The 17,726-nt window shown below is 43.7% G+C and overlaps 1 protein-coding gene across 3 annotated transcripts in view; it reads right to left on the bottom strand.

The window, feature by feature from the left end:
* GRB10 (growth factor receptor bound protein 10) overlaps nt 1-17,726 on the bottom strand; it is a 305,010-nt gene that overhangs the window by 95,720 nt on the left and 191,564 nt on the right. For all 3 annotated transcript variants that reach the window (XM_040431392.1, XM_040431391.1, XM_040431393.1), the window contains exon 7: nt 5,453-5,609. In XM_040431392.1, the coding sequence (XP_040287326.1) occupies nt 5,453-5,609 (157 nt within the window). The remainder of the gene's footprint in view (nt 1-5,452; nt 5,610-17,726) is intronic.

Genomic DNA, 17,726 nt, shown 5'->3' with positions numbered 1-17,726 from the left:
ACCTGTTAGGCTACTTTCACACTTGCGCTTTCCCTTTCCGCTATTGAAATCAGTCATAGGATCTCAATAGCCGGGAAAAACGCTTCTGTTTTGTCCCGATTCATAGTCCATGGGGAAAAAACTGAACTGAACAAAACTGAATTTACCAGAATGCATTCCGTTACGTTTGGTTGCGTCCCCATCATGGGCAGAATAACGCTGCAAGCAGTGTTTTTCTGTCCGCAATGTGGTGTGGAGCAAGACGGATCCATCCTAACACACACTGTAAGTCAATGGGGACGTTTTCTGACACAATAGAAAATGGATCTGTCCCTCATTGACTTTCAATGGAGTTCATGACGGATCATTCTTCACTATGTTAAACATAATACAACCAGATCTGTTCATAACGGATGAAGGTGGTTGTATAATCAGAATGGAAGCGTTTTTGCTGATCCCTGCTGAAGCCAGCAACAACGCTGGTGTGAAAGTAGCCTTACATGTGCACTTGGCAGCTGAAGGCATCTGTGTTGGTCCCATGTTCAAATGTGCCCGCATTGCTGAGAAAAATGAGGTTTTAATATATGCAAACGAGCCTCTGCTCTCTGTGCCCTTTAGTTGACAGGGCCAGGCATTATGATGTTTTCACTACCTGGCCCTGTCAAAGTGGAGAGGTCACAGCAGTTGCAGAGAGCAGAGCCTGTAGGAGTAACGGAAACTCCCCCGTTTCTCCTAGAGGCTCATTAGCATATACAAAAACTTAATTTTTCTCAGCAATGCGAGCACATATGAACATGGGAACAACACAGATGCCTTCAGCTGTCAAGTGCACATTTAACAGGTCAGCCAGTTTCACAGCTACAAATCTGCTGACAGATGCCCTTTAACCCCTTAAGGACGTACCGGTACGCCCTATTTCCCGAATCCTTAAGGACTCAGGGCGTACCGGTACGGCCTAACTTCAAATCGCGATTGCGGCGAGGGGTTAATCGGAACAGGATGCCGGCTGAAATCATTCAGCCAGCATCCTGTAACAACGCCAGGAAGGGGTCATTTGACCCCCCCGTATTGGCGATCGCAGAAAACCGCAGATCAATTCAGACCTGCGGTTTGCTGCGTTTCCGGTCTCCGGTGACCGATGAACCGGAAAAAGACTGCGATCGGTGGCGTGATTATACACCACCAATCACAGTCCAAAGATTTGAAAAGGCGGTGCTGTCCCTGGTGCTGAATGCTGCTGTCCTGGGTGCTGATTGGTGCAGGGGAGAGAGGCGCAAGATTCAAACTTCCTGCGCTCCTTTCTCCCCTCCTCTTCCTGTTCTGCACGAGCACCCTGCAGCACCAGCTCCTGAGTCCCCCTAATCAGCATCCATCACCCTCCTGCACCCATCGCCCTCCAGGTAGGTTAGGGTCAGTGAGGGAGAGGCACCGTTAGGCAGGGAAAGAAGGGGAAAGTTAGTTAGGAAAAAAAAAACAAAAAACTTATTTTAAACTTTCTTTGTTTCAACTTTCAGACCCCAGACCCTCCCCCTGCCACTTGCCCCCCACCACCACCAGCCCCCTTACCACCACTTTTTCTTTTTCTGCGTGTGCTGACTGGCCGCCACTCTTTAGCGCCCGTCCACTGTTAGCGCATCGCCCGCCCCACTGCCGATCAGCGTTGTACCGCTGATCAGCAAGTTTGAACTTTTTATTTTTTTTCCCTAACACTTCTCCATTTTTTTCTTTTTCACTTTTTAGTACGCGAACACCCGTGCGCCCACACACACGCACATACAATAAAGGTTTACACACACGCACACACATACCCATGGCCCGTCGGATGTTCTCGGTGGAGGAGGCATACGCTCAGATTGCCTCCGACTCAGAGCCCCAGTGTGGATGACCCCACATTGCTTTTGTCATCCGCATCCTCCTCATCATCATCTGATGACTATGAGCCCCCAAGGCGGCGGAGACGCCGCCAGGCGGAGCCAGGGGCCCCACATGCTAGGGATCCTGTGGCCCACCCTAGTACGAGCCGCCCTGGGGTTCGTACTGGTTTCCCGGCCCACCGGAGCCCCCTGCCGATGAACTTAGCTGGTGTCCCCCAGTGGACTTTGAGCCCGAGATTCCGGATTTTGCTGGCAATCCAGGAATCCAGATTCCCACAGTGGGGTTTACTGAAATGGACTTTTTTAGTTTTTTTTTTCAGTAACCCATTTGTGAACCTGATGGTGGAGCAGGCGAACTTATACGCCCAACAGTTCGTTGCTTAGCACCTGGGCTCATTTTTGGCTAGACCAGGTGGCTGGACGCCGGTCAGTGCAGCCGAGATGAGGACATTTTGGGGCCTCGTGCTGCACATGGGTCTAGTGCAAAAATCCAGTGTCAGGCAATACTGGAGTGGGGACGTCCTCTACCAGACCCCACTCTACAGTATGGCCATGACACGTCCCCGTTTTGAGGCCATGCAGAAATGTCTGCATTATTCCGATAATGCAGCAGGTCCCCTCCGAGGTGATCCTGCCCATGACTCTCTGTATAAGATACGGCCGGTCATCGATCACTTCGGGGCCAAATTTGAGCAGGCCTACGTACCTGGAAGGGAGGTCGCGGTTGACGAGTCTCTCGTTGCTTTTTATACCAGCATTCCCTTGTTCAGGTCCGTTGCCGCCAGATCCACGTTCGCTTGAGGGACCGTGCGGAAAAATCAACGCGGCCTCCCTGCCTACCCCCTCCAGGTACCCATCCCCAGGGGTGAGACCCGTGCCCTTACCAGTGGAAACCTGTTGCTGGTCAGGTGTAAGGACAAGAGGGATGTCCTTATGCTCTCCACAATCCACGGTAATAGCACCACCCCCGTCTCTGTGCGAGGTACCGCGGCAACGGTCCTCAAGCCCGATTGTATCGTCGACTACAATCAGTATATGGGAGGAGTTGATCTCTCTGATCAAGTCCTCAAGCCATATAATGCCATGCGCAAAACCCGGGCATGGTACAAAAAAGTTGCGGTCTACTTGGTACAGGTTGCCTTGTACAACTCTTTTGTACTATCCCGAAACGCTGGCAGCACAGGGACATTCTTCCAATTCTTTCGGACCGGGAAAGAGCAGGCCGGAGTACCTCGGGAATTTGAGGCGCCCGGCTCGTCCCTGGCCAACACTTTCCAGGTGTGGTCCCCCATACTGGAAAGAAGGGACGAACGCAAAAAAAGTGCAGAGTGTGTCGCAGGAGGGGGATACGGAAGGACACCACCACTCAGTGCGACACGTGCCCCGATCATCCGGGCCTCTGCATTATCGATTGCTTCAGGGAGTATCACACTTCCATGGCGTACAAAATTTTTATAATCCCCAACAGTCCCCTAGAGAACATAAAAAACTATGGCTCTCAGACTTTGGAGACACGGAAACACTTTTTTTTCCCCCATAAAAATATTAGTTTTAGTGCAGGCATCCTCAAACTGCAGCACTCCAGATGTTGTAAAACTATAACTCCCAGCATGCCCAGACAACCTACAGCCATCAGCAGGGCATGGTGGGAATTGTAGTTTTACAACATCTGGAGGGCCGCAGTTTTAAGATGCCTGCTTAGTGTCTCCAAAGTCTGAGAGCCATACATATTGGGTATCGTCGCGTCCGTAAAAATAGTCTCTATAAAAAATAACATTTGACCAAACCCCTCGGATGAACAGCGTTAAAAATATAAAATAAAAACGGTGCAAAAATTTCCATTTGAATCCTTTTGTCCGGTAATAAAGCAAGGGTTAACAGCCAAACAAAACTAAATATTTAAGGCCCTAATTCTGTAGTTTGCAGAAACACCCCATATGTGGTCGTAAATGGCTATATAGCCACACGGTAGGGCATAGAATGAAGGGAACTCCATATGGTTTATGGAAGGCAGATTTTGATGGACTTTTTTTTACACCATGTCCCATTAGAAGCCCCCCCTGATGTAGCCTAGAAACTCCAAAAAAGTGACCCCATCTAAGAAACTACACCCCTCAAGGTATTCAAAAGTTACTTTACAAACTTTGTTAACCCTTTAGGTGTTCCACAAAACTAAATAGTGGATGTAGAAACAATTTTAGAATTTAAATTTTTTGTTACCTTGCCTCAAAAAAAAAAGTAATATAGAGCAACCAAAAAGTATATTTACCCCTAAAAAATGTCCCAAAACAACAACCACCTTATCCCGTAGTTTCCTAGATGGGGGTCACTATTCTGGAGTTTCTACTCTAGGGGTGCATCAGGGGGCTTGAAAGGGTACATTGTGTAAATAAACCAGTCCAGCAAAATCTGCCTTCCAAAAACCATATGGCGTTCCCCTTCTATGTCCTGCCGTTTAGCCAAATAGTAGTTTACGACCACATATGGGGTGTTTCTGCAAACCACAGAATCAGGGCAACCCATTTTGAGTTTTGTTTGGCTGTAAACCATTTTTTCCAGTAATAAAGTAAGGGTTAAAATGGAAAATTTAGAAAAAAATAGAAATTTCTAAATTGTTTCTCCATCGGCCATTAACTCTTGTGGAATACCTAAAGGGTTAACAAAGTTTGTAAACCCAGTTTTGAATACCTTGAGGGGTGTACTTTCTTAGATGGAGTCACTTTTTTAAAATTTCTATTCTAGGGGTGCAACGGGGGGCTTCAAATGGGACATGGCATAAACCAAACCAGTCCTGCAAAATCTGCCTTGCAAAACCCATATGGTGTTCCCCTCCTATGTACTCCCGTTTGGCCAAACAGTAGTTTACGACCACATATGGGGTGTTTCTGCAAACTACAGAATCAGGGCAACCCATTTTGAGTTTTGTTTGGCAGTTAACCCTTGTTTTTTTCCAGGAAAAAATGTATTATATTGGAAAATCTTCCAAAAAATCTAAATTCTTAAAATTTATGTCCATTTGCCATGAAGTCTTGTGGAAGACCTAAAGGGTTAACAAAGTTTGTAAAAACAGTTTTGAATAGGTTGAGGGGTGTAGTTCCTTAGTTGGAGTCACTTTGAGTTGGTTTCTATTATGTAAGCCTCACAAAGTGACTTCAAACCTGAACTGGTCCATGAAAAGTGGGATTTTGAAGATTTCTGAAAAATTTCTAAATTTGCTTCTAAACTTCTAAGCCTTGTAACATCCCCAAATAAAATAATATTCCCAAAATGCTACAAACATGAAGTAGACATATGGGGAATGTAAAGTCATCACAATTTTTGGGGGTATTACTATGTATTACAGAAGTAGAGAAACTGAAACTTTGAAATTTGCTTATTTTTCCAAATTTTTGGTAAATGGAATTTTTTTATGCAAAATTTTTTCACTTTTTTGACCCAATTTTAGCAGTGTCATGAAGTACAATATGTCAGATTTGCAAAAAAATGGCCAAGTCCTTAAGGTGAAACAGGGCTGAGTCCTTAAGGGGTTAAATGTAAAAAAAAAAAAAAAAAAAAAGCAATTGTGCAAGTTCCCATCACCTTCCTTGACCATTTCCTACCTAATCCTAGGAGAGGGTGATGTTCCACCAGCGTCCAGCTGTTATCATCCACACAATGACTTTTGTAAATCAGCAACTGGCAGAAGTCCCTGGCTGTCATGTCTGCTAGAATCTCCACCATTTTGCATGTCCCATCTTCACTAAAGACTTTTACAATCTGTAACAAAGGACACAATAGCTTTCAATTTTATCACAATGTATTAAAAGTGCTAACATTTTGCCTTACTGATTTCACAATGCAATGAGTAAATATCACCTCTGCAAAAATGTCAGAATCCTGTGAACTTCTATCTTTTGCTTTTTCAGTAAGCAGACACATTGTCACCCACCATACCTGCTTCTTAGGCTCGGTTCACATCATATTTTTGCCCTCCATTTAAAGGGGTTGTCAGAGTTATGAAAACAAAAAATATATAGCACTGTAAATCTAATTGTCAGCAATATAAGCCAAGCTAGTTTTAGGCAAAAAAAATATATATATTTTCTCATTTCTCTGGTTCTCTTTTGGTCTTTGTTTACCTGAAATAACAATCTATGAAGTTTTCCTCATGAATATTTGTGGGCGTCAAAAAAGATTGCCCCTGCAGAAGGAGTGAATAAAAGTTCTGCCCTGAGTGACATGTCTTACTGCTGGGATACTCAGCAGCATGTTGTATGTGTAGCAGTATGATCTCCCCCCTACCTGTTCTTTTGCAATGCTCTGCAGAACTCCCCTAGTCTGTCAGCTCTGTGTCTGCAGGATGAGGATCCTGTGTCTCTTCACTGCCTGCAGCTGCTCAGCAAAGCCTCCAGCCCCAAGTCTGCGCTGCTGATTGTAGAAGGGGTTAAACTTTCCTGAAGAATACAGTGGGAGGGAGACACAGGGCAATCAGCAGCAGCTCAGCCAGTGCAGGGGGTGGCGTAGCCAGCACAGTGACGTCAGGTGCACAGACAGACCTGCTCCCTCAGGCTTGTGCACGAATCATCATCAAAGCAGGGAGAGAAGCTGACATCAAAGGTCATGTGACCCTCAGGAGCCACTGCAGATGAAGTGAATTGTAAACCCCTTACATTTGATTAGTCAGAAACATGCAAAGAACAAAAAAAACTGACAACCCCTTTAAAATATACTATATACACACACACACACACACACAAACACACGAGCAGTATTCTCCAACTACAGTCCTCAGGGCCCACCTACTAGTCATGATTTGAGAATATCCCATAGAATGAAAACCTGTGGTAAGTATTGATGCATAGACACTAATTATATCACCTGCTCAATAAATCCTAAAACATGACTGGCAGTGGGGCCCTGAGGACTGGAGGCGAGGACCACTGTGTTCGAGGTAAAAAAGGATGCAAGAGCCAGCAGCATTTGTACGATAGCTGCCTTCTATTCATTTTTTACCTGCTCACAGTCTAAACTACAGCAGAGCGCAGTCGGTAATCCCATTCTCTTAAATGGAATGGCTCTGTCATATTCACTTGAACAGGAAGGAGCTGTCCCATTGAAGTGAATGGGATTGCTGAGATGTAATTAAACACTGCTCACCGTTGCAGTTGTGACGGCAAGCAAGTAAACAATGAAAATAAGGCAGTACAAGTGCTGTGTTCTCTTCAAAACAGCTGATCGGCAGAGGTGCGAGGAGTCCACCCCCATCCTTGCCAATCTGATATTGATGATCTACCCTAAGGCCTCATTCACACGAGTGTGACGGATTGGCTCCGGATGCGTTCAGTGAAACTCGCACCATTTTGCAAGAAAGTTCAGTCAGTTTTGTCTGTGATTGCGTTAAGTTGCTCATTTTTTCCGTGAGGGTGCAATGCATTTTGATGCGTTTTTTATGCGCGTGATAAAAAACTGAAGGTTTACAAACCTCTCTTAGCAACCATTAGTGAAAAACACATTGCATCCGCACTTGCTTGCGGACGCAATGCGTTTTTCACTGAAGCCCCATTCACTTCTATGGGGACAGAGCTGCGTGAAAAATGCATAATATAGAACATGCTGCGTTTTTCACGCAATGCAGAACTGATGCGTGAAAAGAAACGCTCATGTACACAGACCCATTGAAATGAATGGGTCAGGATACAGTGCGGGTGCTATGCGTTCACATCACGCACTGCACCAGCACAGAAAACTCGCTCGTGTGAAAGGGGCCTAAGGGTAGGTTATCAATACAGGAAATTAGACAACCCCCTTTAACGTATACTTTTTTACAATGCAACTCTGTGGTGACTGATTCCACTGTAGGTTTTCTTTTTTAGCCGATAGATTGGTGTATACGCAAGACAAAAACATGATGTTAACCCAGTCTTAAAGGGTTTCTGTCACCAGATTTAACCCTATTAAGCTAGCTGACATTAGCGATTAACTAGCCTATTCCTACTTTTATCTATGCCCCCGTTACGCTCCGTTCTCCCACCTTTTGTCGCCTCCCTCAAAGTCCTGATTGACAGGGCCAAGCAGCGTTCGCATCTGTCTGCCAGCCCTGTGCTCTGGTGAAATTTCACGCCGTTCAGCATTTGGCGCAGGCGCGGTGAGGAAAAAACGCTCGCAGGCTGCCAGCTTCCTCATCGCGCCAGTGCCGAATACTGAAAGGCGCGAGATTTCACCAGAGCACAGGGCTGGCAGACGGATGCGAGCGCTGTCTGGCCTTCTCAATCAGGACTTTAAGGGATGCGACAAAGGTGGGAGAACAGAGCCTCTAGGAGCAGGAGCAACCCCCCCCCCCCCCCATCGCTAATGTCAGCTAGCTTAATAGGATTAAATCTGGTGACAGACAGAAACCCTTTAAATAAAAGTCTACCTTTAGAGAATAAAAAAATTATATATGTATATATGTGTATATATATATATATACACACACACACATATATATACACACATATATACACATACATGCACACACACATACTGTATGTAGAGTACTTGCTACATATCTCTCTGTATCCATCCCTCTCTCTGTATCCATCCCTCTCTCTGTATCCATCCCTCTCTCTGTATCCATCCCTCTCTCTGTATCCATCCCTCTCTCTGTATCCATCCCTCTCTCTGTATCCATCCCTCTCTCTGTATCCATCCCTCTCTCTGTATCCATCCCTCTCGTTCTGAATATTCTATATCCAATAAAAGCCGTTATTCTAGAGTACTAGATGCAATCATGTCACCTAAATAAAACAAAATGTAAAATGTGTTTGAAAGTAACGAAGAAGATGCATATTTTATAAAAGTTCTACATTTCCCCTTTAACATTTATGTATACAAGTGTACAACCTACATGCACAATTGACCCACAAACCTGAATAAAAAATGCCTTGTCACTGTCATTAATGTAGGATATAGCCATCAGGATTAGGATATGGAACATGTGCATGCACACATACATTTAAAAATGCATTTTTTTGAAATACAGAAACAAGGACATCTTAGATGGGTTGATAATTAAGATGAAGACACAGTCACAAACATTTACAGGTGAACATACAAGTGCATAAACCGTATACTGATGCAGCCATTTGGCAAAACAAACTAATGACAATACCAGTAGAAAATTATTTAATATGAAGATTCTTACCTCTACTGCATGTAAAAGGCAGCAGTCAGGAGAACAAGATGGCATGTTTAATTCTAGATTGCCTCTTGAAATAGTTTTTTTTTTTTCTTTTCTGCCTTCCAAGCCCCTCTTGCAGACTAAAAGCTGCACACTCAGGGAATACACAGTATCAACGGATTACTGTACCTGTCACGTAGCCAGTCTTACATGGTACTGTTCCTGGGAAATAGGCAGGCAACTCTTCCAGAGCTCCTCTCAAAGGGTTACACAGTCAATCTTTTAGGTAGTGAATCAAACCACATTTTGCAGACCAATCGTGGTTCTCCACTGACTGATGTAATCATTTCCCACACACTCTTGCAGACTTCCAATTTTTTTTAAGCGTTTATATGAAAAACAAAAAAAACAAAAAACACTACCCTAGAGGAAAAAAATAACTGTTTTATGACCACCCACATATGTTAATACCCAAACCCCCAAGATAATAATAAAAAAAGTTCAAAGTAGAAAAAAAGAAGAAAGGAAAAAAGGAGGCGGAGGAAGATTCTATGCCAAAAGCATGCGTGTACTCTGAATCCTCACTGCTGTGCCAAACTGCTCACACAATAGCCCTGCCTGGAAGCAGCTGATGTCATCCACATGCAACTTAAGCATCTGAACTTCTGCTCTGCTTTATAACTCTTTACTTCCCTTTCTTCACAGGTTCTCAAGATGCTGATTCACTGACTAGTTACAACGGGATTCACCCTAAACACAAGGATGGCAAAAGCACTGCAGCTCCACACCTAAACAAGAGAAAGCAGGCATCTTCATTTATTTTGGTTCATTAACCACTTATGAAACAGATTCCTGGAGGACTTCTCTAGGGACATTGTATATGAATGTGACTAGACTAGAAGGATTAGAGAAGTAATTCTGAAATGAATATTTTACAAATCAAACCATCCTGCAGAGCAGTGGGTGTACAGCTAGCCATAGAAGGACCCCATTAGGTGGCCATGTACATAACATACGCTGATGGGCAGGACGTGCCTGTAACGACTTGCTGCCCTGTGACAAATTAGTAAGGCCTTAGGTTGCCCAGTCATTTTTTTGTTCAAAATTTGGTTCCTGCCTCGAATACCTGTGGTGATAAATACTTGCCTGCTCCCAAGCTCTGTACTTCCAGTCCTAGTCTGCCGTTTTCATGGCTAGTAGTACCGCAAGTTAAAACAGGTACACTAGTGTAAAATAAAGTAAGATACATTCCCTCATCTACTTGCATGCACAAAGGCAGTCGCTCCTCTCGATTTTGAAGGACAAACACTGGGAGCGCAGGTCCTTCAGCATCAAGAGAGGAGTGACTGCCTCTGCGTGTGCAAGTGGATGAGTTGAGTAAATTTCGTTTTTCTTTCAGCACTCTGGGGGACATTATGTATACTGCCGCGGTTGGGATTTAAATAAAAAAAGCCAATGAAAATGATAAATTTTTAAAGATCTTTTAAATGAATGCTAAACGGGCCGAAAATAAATGCAAAAATCGTGAAAAATGGGCATGAAAAACTGACAGTTTCTGTTTTATATGGGCATCTTTTTTTCACAGTTCTGTGAACGTAGCCGAACAAGGCAAATTAATTGGAATGAACAGATCATTCCTGATAACTGCCTACGGCTAAAAGGGAACCTGTCACGAACATTGCATCTCATCTGTATGAGGAGATAAGAAAATTAAGTGCAGTTTGCAGAAAAAGCTGAAGTACAACTTGGAATCTATTGAAACCCATGTACATTATGGGCAGTTTCGTCAGTAATTGACAGCTAGCACTATGCAAACAAGCTCCATTCACACAACCGTATTTTTGGTCCGCATCCAACCTGCATTTTTGTGGATTGGATGCGGATGCATTCATTCAAATGGGGCAGCAAAAATACTGACAGCACACCATGTCCATTCTGCAATACTGCAAAAAAAGATAGAACATATTCTATTCTTGTCCGTTTTGGCAACAATAATAGGCATTATCAAAGAACAGCAAGGATAAACACTTCGAATATAAATGGAGTGCCAGCCACGGTAATAGACCATGAAATGAATAACTAAGGCCCCTTTCACACGGGCGAGTTTTCCACGCGGGTGCATGCAATGCGTGAGTTGAACGCATTGCACTCGCACTGAATCCGGACCCATTCATTTCTATGGGGCTGTGCACATGAGCGGTGATTTTCACGCATCACTTGTGCGTTGCATGAAAATCGCAGCATGCTCCTTTTTGTGCGTTTTCCACGCAACGCAGGCCCCATAGAAGTGAATAGGGCTGCGTGAAAATCGCGAGCAAGTGCTGATGCGGTGCGATTTTCACGCACGGTTGCTAAGAGACATTCGGGATGGGGACCCGATCATTATTATTTTCCCTTATAACATGGTTATAAGGGAAAATAATAGCATTCTGAATACAGAATGCATAGTACAATAGGGCTGGAGGGGTTTAAAAAAATAAAAATAAATCATTTAACTAACCTTAATCCACTTGTTTGCGCAGCCGGCATTTCTTCTGTCTTCTTTGAGGAATAGGACCTTTGATGACGTCACTACGTTCACATGATCCATCACCATCAAAAGGTCCTATTCCTCACAGAACAAGACAGAAGAGATGCCGGCTGCGCGAACAAGTGGATTAAGGTGAGTTAAATTATTTTTTATTTTTTTTAACCCCTCCAGCCTTATTGTACTATGCATTCTGTATTCAGAATGCTATTATTTTCCCTTATAACCATGTTATAAGGGGAAATAATACAATCTACACAACCTTGAACCCAAACCTGAACTTCTGTGAAGAAGTTTGGGTCTGGGTACCACAATCAGTTTTTTATCACTCGCGTGCAAAACGCATTGCAACCGCGTGATAAAAACGGAACGCATTTGCAGTCAAAACTGAGTGCAATTGCGTACCTACTCGCGCGGGTTTGCCGCAACGCATCCAGACCTTATCCGGACACGCTCGAGTGAAAGAGGCCTAAAAGAAAATGAGTATTACATTCACTGGTAATCCGGTTTCCTGGAAGTCTCCATTACCGCACATCCTGAGACTGACTTCCTCCTATAGGACAGGAAAAGAACAGAGGTTTAAATTCCCTCCCCTTCCCTACACCACCAGTATTTTTAACAGAAACCAGGATAAAGTAATAAATTAAAACAAAAAATAAATAAATATGGTGGGAAAATAGGTCATGGAGACTTCCAGGAAACCAAATTACCAGGGAATAATACTCATTTAGGTCCTGAATCTTCTGAGGAGGTAGGAACGACCTTTGGAGATTGGAGTCTAGCAGAATGCCCAGAAAAATTTTACGACTTTCTGGAAAGAGATTGGGCCTCTCCCAGTTCATTATCCATCCTAAATATTGAAAGTGGGATAAAACAGTATGCAGGTGATTCTGGAGAAGATCTCTGTTGTCCGCCACTATCAATAAGTCATCCACATACGGGAAAACTAGTATCCCTTTCTGTCTGAGGCTTACCACTACTTCCACCATAACCTTGGTGAAAATCCTGGGCACTGAAGAGATTCCCAAACGGGAGACCGGTAAATTGGAAATTATGAGTGTGGCCCTGTATCAGAACTGCAAACCTGAGAAGACGTCTTGACTGCGGATGGATTGGAATGTGATAATAGGCATCATTTAGATCTAAGGTGGCCATTACCGCTCCTTTCTGGATCAATTTGACTACAGACTTTACCGTCTCCAATCTTTGATGGGAGATTAATTTGTTTAGCGGTTTCAGATTTAATATAGTCCCGAACTTGCCATTCTGCTTTTTGATTATAAAGAGACCCATGCCTTCCTCCATCTGAGGAACAGGTTCTGTTGCTCTTATACTTGTGGTCAGGCAGGATTGCTGATAAGGAGCAAAAATGGTTTCTGTAAATTTTTGAGGGGGGAAGAGACTGTAGTTCTATTCGATACCCTTCTCTTAAGTCGTTTATTCAGGGTTTTGTAATGGTCTGCTCCCAGGTGTCTATACGGGTCCATTCACACGTCCGTAAATGTTTTGCAGATCCGCAAAACACTGCATTTGCAGACCGCACATCACTGGCACTTAATAGAAAATGCCTATTCTTGTCCGCAATTGCGGAGAATAGGACATATTCTATTTTTTTTCCGGGAACGGCATTGCGGACCCGGAAGTGCGGATCTGCAATTCCGGATCCGGACAGCACATCGTGTGGCCCCATAGAAATGAATGGGTCCGCAATTCCGTTCCGCAAAATGCAGAACGGAATTGCAGACGCGTGAATGGATCCTAAAAGGAGCAGAGTCTCCCTCTCAGGGAGGGCTACCCCTTGTTGGTTGCTAAAAAGAAAAATTGCTCCCTTTTCCACCTTTGCATAGCTCCATCTCCCTGTCTTTCCTTTCCCTTGTTTGTTGTCGCGTGGGTAAGGTCCGCCACGAAAAAACGTGCCCTTGGCACGAGATTTGATCCTTATTAAAACCTTTTTCCGATTTGTGGCGTTTTCTAAAATTTAATTAAGGTACGGGCCAAATACATACTGACCATAAAAGGGAAGAGATATCAATTTGTTCTTAGGCGCCATATAACCTGACCAGGCTTTTAAACAAAGTACTCTCCAAATAGTATTCGAGAGTACAAGCCGTGCAGACAGACTCAGTGCAAGCACCTGCTACAAAACTAGCCGCCATCTTTAAGGCTAGGTCTACACGACGACATTTGGTTGCACCAGTGTCGCATGACAATTTTTATAATAGTCTATGGTGTCGGACTGCGACATGCTGCGACGCGACAGTCGCAAAAAATCCATTTGAAATGGATTTTTCTGCGACTGTTGCCTCGCAGCATGTCGCAGTGCGACACCATAGACTATCATAATAAAAATTGTTGCGCGACTTATTGTTGTGCGACACATGTCGTCGTGTAGACCTAGCCTAAGAGTGGAAGGCTTCCTAAAATTTGGTCCCTGGGGGTTTTATTTATCGGATGAAGCTCTAACTGCTCCATCCATACATTTAGTGTGCGGGCTATGGATGTCACAGCAACGACTGGTTTTAATAATGCAGCTGTAACTTCTCAGGTTCTTTTTGCACTTACGGTAGCTACTTTTGCCACTAGTGCGTCAACGCTAGGAATAGATTCCCAATCGTTAAAGTCCTCCTTGTCAAATGGGTAGCGTCTTGATTCCACGGGGAATAAAAGGAACCCTTTACTGGTCTTTGCCACTCAGTTTTGATTAATTTTTGTGCATTAACAGGGACCAGAAACCCTGACCTAGGTCTCTCACCCAGCCCCCCCCAAAATCTCTTCCTGTCCCAATTTAGGTTTTTTGGGGATCTCCATTTGGATAGTTGCTCCGATAGCCTCATCAATATCATGCCGAATAAATAAGAATCTTTTGTATTCATGGTCTTCGTCTGAATCAAGGGGTTTTATATTGACCTCAGGGTCAGAAAGGTTTGTGTACACAGAATCAGAGTCTTTATCCCCATTAAGGTTCTTCTTGTAGACTGGCGGAGGAGGAGGTCTGGGGGAGGCTGGTAAATACCAAGAGGACAAGGCAGACTGAACCTCTTCTGATGTCCTCCAGAAAACCAGAGGACTCCCCTTTGACAACCTTAGCTGTACAGTCTTTACAAAGGGGCTTAGTCCCAGAAGAAGGTAACAGTTTGGAGCATAAACCACATTTCCTGGATTTTACTTTAGTAAAAGGAGGATGACTCCTTTTCTCCCTAAAACACAAGGGAGAAAAGGGTCAGCCACAACAGGGTAATACAGTACAAAGGTGGGGGGGGGGCTGAGGTCAAGCTACTCACTGCTCCCTGGATAGTGGCAGGCTCTGGTCCTGAGCCTGGCATGGTACGGGTGCTCATGTCACAAATCCCGTACACGCAGATGCCGCTTGTGCACTGAGCTGGGTAAAAATCAGTGTCAGACGCCATGTTCACACAGGTCATGCGCTCTTTATACACATGGGCCTGCGCAAGGACCTGTGACGCTGGACATGGAGTCAGGATACCTACCGCATGCGGCAGCTACCAGCAAGTAGACGCCCTACTTGCTGGTAGTGAAGTAATTTGCATATTTTAAAAGATCGGTTTTTAATGAAACGAAGCCACAGACCAAGGTAAGAGCCCTATATAGGGAATAGTCGTTCAATAAGGATTTTAACAAGCCCAAAAATGAAAAAAGAAGTCCTTTAAGATGGCTGGTATTTTGGATCTGCCTATTCCAGGGAGCCTGAGAAGCAAAGCAAATGCATTTCTTGAAGTTACATAGCTGACAGTGTTTTATGTGTTCATCTATTTTTCATCTCCTAGTTGGGATTTCTGCAGGGCATGAAATAATAGCTTGACACTTTGAGACTGAGGCTTTGCCACTGTGATAAACCAGGGAAAGTTTTGCTAAATACAGGAACAGAGAGTCTACTTTTTCCATGCAGATTCCTGTGCAGAAAAACCACAGCGCAATAAATACAGTACATTAGGCAAATCTCATGTACACTTCGCTTTTTTTCTGCCATGTGGATTTTGAAATCTGCAGCAACACGATTGGTGTCTTTGGTACAGAAACACACAGAAATCCGCATGAAAGTGTGGCATTTCTGTTTTGAAATCTGCATGTGTGTGCAGGTACCCTTAGACTACATTCACACAGTGGATTTAGACTTTGTATGCTGCGGACTCGCTCTCGGCTGTCACGGTACCTTCTGTGACAGAGGTTAGAAGATCAGATAGACTGACTGCACGTGAGGTTAACTGACAGTCTCTTGATTCTCAGTGTTGTGGTTTGGTAATGACCACACCTCTTGTTAGGTGCAGCCTGTGGTCATTACTACATTCTCTACCTAGTTTGGTCTCACACTTCATACCATGAGGTTGATATTTTCTCCTTGGATTTGGAAGAGTTGGTGTGTGGACCTCCTGTGTTCCTGCTCATCCATTTTCTATAAGAGAAGTTGTACTGCTCTTTGTATTTGGTTGTTCCCCTGTGCTTGGAGTTACTAGGCCTCAGGGAGACGCTGGTTCGATCACCTGGGAAGGAACCATTAGTCTCATTCCCTGCCACTACCTAGGGCATTTCAGGGCTCCTAGGGTCTAGGTCTGGGGTATGTATTTTCCTACCTTCAGGGTCTATACATACTGACAGGAGTCAAGGCCAGGTTTAGGGGCTTCCTAGGGAGGTGATCTTTTCCCTCTCCCTAGCCTTGAGGCCTAGTTCTGTGTACCTCCCCTCCCCTGTATTTGTGACATTGGCTCCATTGAACAGAGCTAAACCATGAGCAGACAACCGATGCAGCTTCTAGCGTCATCTGTTTGGCCACTGCGCCAAAAATGTCCCTTCTTGGCACGGCCGCAGCTTTGAACTGCCAACTGCACGAACTGCAGTGCTGCCTCCCATTGAAAACAGTCATGTGAACATCCCCTACAATGTGACATTGCATTTATCCAGAAAAGAGATATAAAGAGATATATATTATATATATATATATATATATATATATATATATATATATATATATATATATATATATATATATATATTTTTTTTTTTTTACTCAAAATGTATCTTTTTGCCTATATAGCACCAAACTTTTTAGCATTGCTGTAAAGACATTGTCATCACTATAAATCTAATCTTCCCATCTAAGTGAAGGTATGTGTCCAAAATGCTTGAGCACAATTTCAGCTCAACCTCTGCTGATTAGGTACTTGAAGGGTGGGCAGACGTTTCCAGAAATCAACTGTATTAAAGCTTCCCTTGTTAAAAACAAAACAAAAATGTTAAAAGACATATGCATACCAACTATGTAAGGCCAACTGCACACGACAGTCTGTTTTACGGTCTGTACACTGTGGACCTGCAAAATATGAATATTGGCTGTCTGCATACCTCACTTTTCTTAGCCCCCATTTTAGACATGCCTGTTCTTGTCTGCAAAACAGATACTAGGACATGTTCTGTGACTTGCAGCATGGCAGTACAGATTTAGACAGCACACGGCTGACTGTGTGTTGTACTCCTATTTGGCAATCCCATTGAAACAAATGGGTTTGCATGCAATACGCAAAAAATGCAAATCTAACTGCAGATACAGGGATTACGTATGAATAAAAAATAAAAAAATAAAAAAAATTCTAGAAGATTCCAGAAGGACAAGTGAGAGAAGGTGTTTAGGACTACTCAACACAAACCCACCATTGGCAAATATCACACAAGTGTATATAGTGGGACAAATACGCTCAGTGTGTCAGAGGTACTTCCAGTCCTGAATGCTGCTCCGATGATATGGACTCACAGTATTATAATGATTTATAATGCTGTGTGTTCCTGCCGGACTGGAATTGTAATGAATTGCACTCATATAATGCCTTCAGTACAATTCATTACAGTTCAAGTTGGGCAGGAACACACAGCATTATAAATTATAATGCAGTGGGTCCATGCCAAAGGAGCAGCATTCATCACTGGAAACACCTCTGACACACGGAGCGTATTTCTCACACTGAATACACCGGTGAGAAAAAGGCCGTGGATTAATTTTGTTGGCAAGCTGCGTTTGAGCTTTGTTTCAAGGTGTGCCTATGTACCAGCTTCCTATAAACGGAGTAAAAATGGAAAGGACTATACAAAAACTGGGAAATAATAAATAATTAGAATCACATTTAGAATGTAGTTAAGTGGGGAGTTTAATATGAAAGATATTACGCTAAAGCTGCACTGTATGTCTATGTTTTGTTAG

Source organism: Bufo bufo, chromosome 5 (genome assembly GCF_905171765.1).
Source record: "Bufo bufo chromosome 5, aBufBuf1.1, whole genome shotgun sequence".
NCBI classification, from domain to species: Eukaryota; Metazoa; Chordata; class Amphibia; order Anura; family Bufonidae; genus Bufo; species Bufo bufo.
Note: the sequence above shows the minus strand (reverse complement) of the source record. Positions and strands in the feature narration are given on the sequence as shown.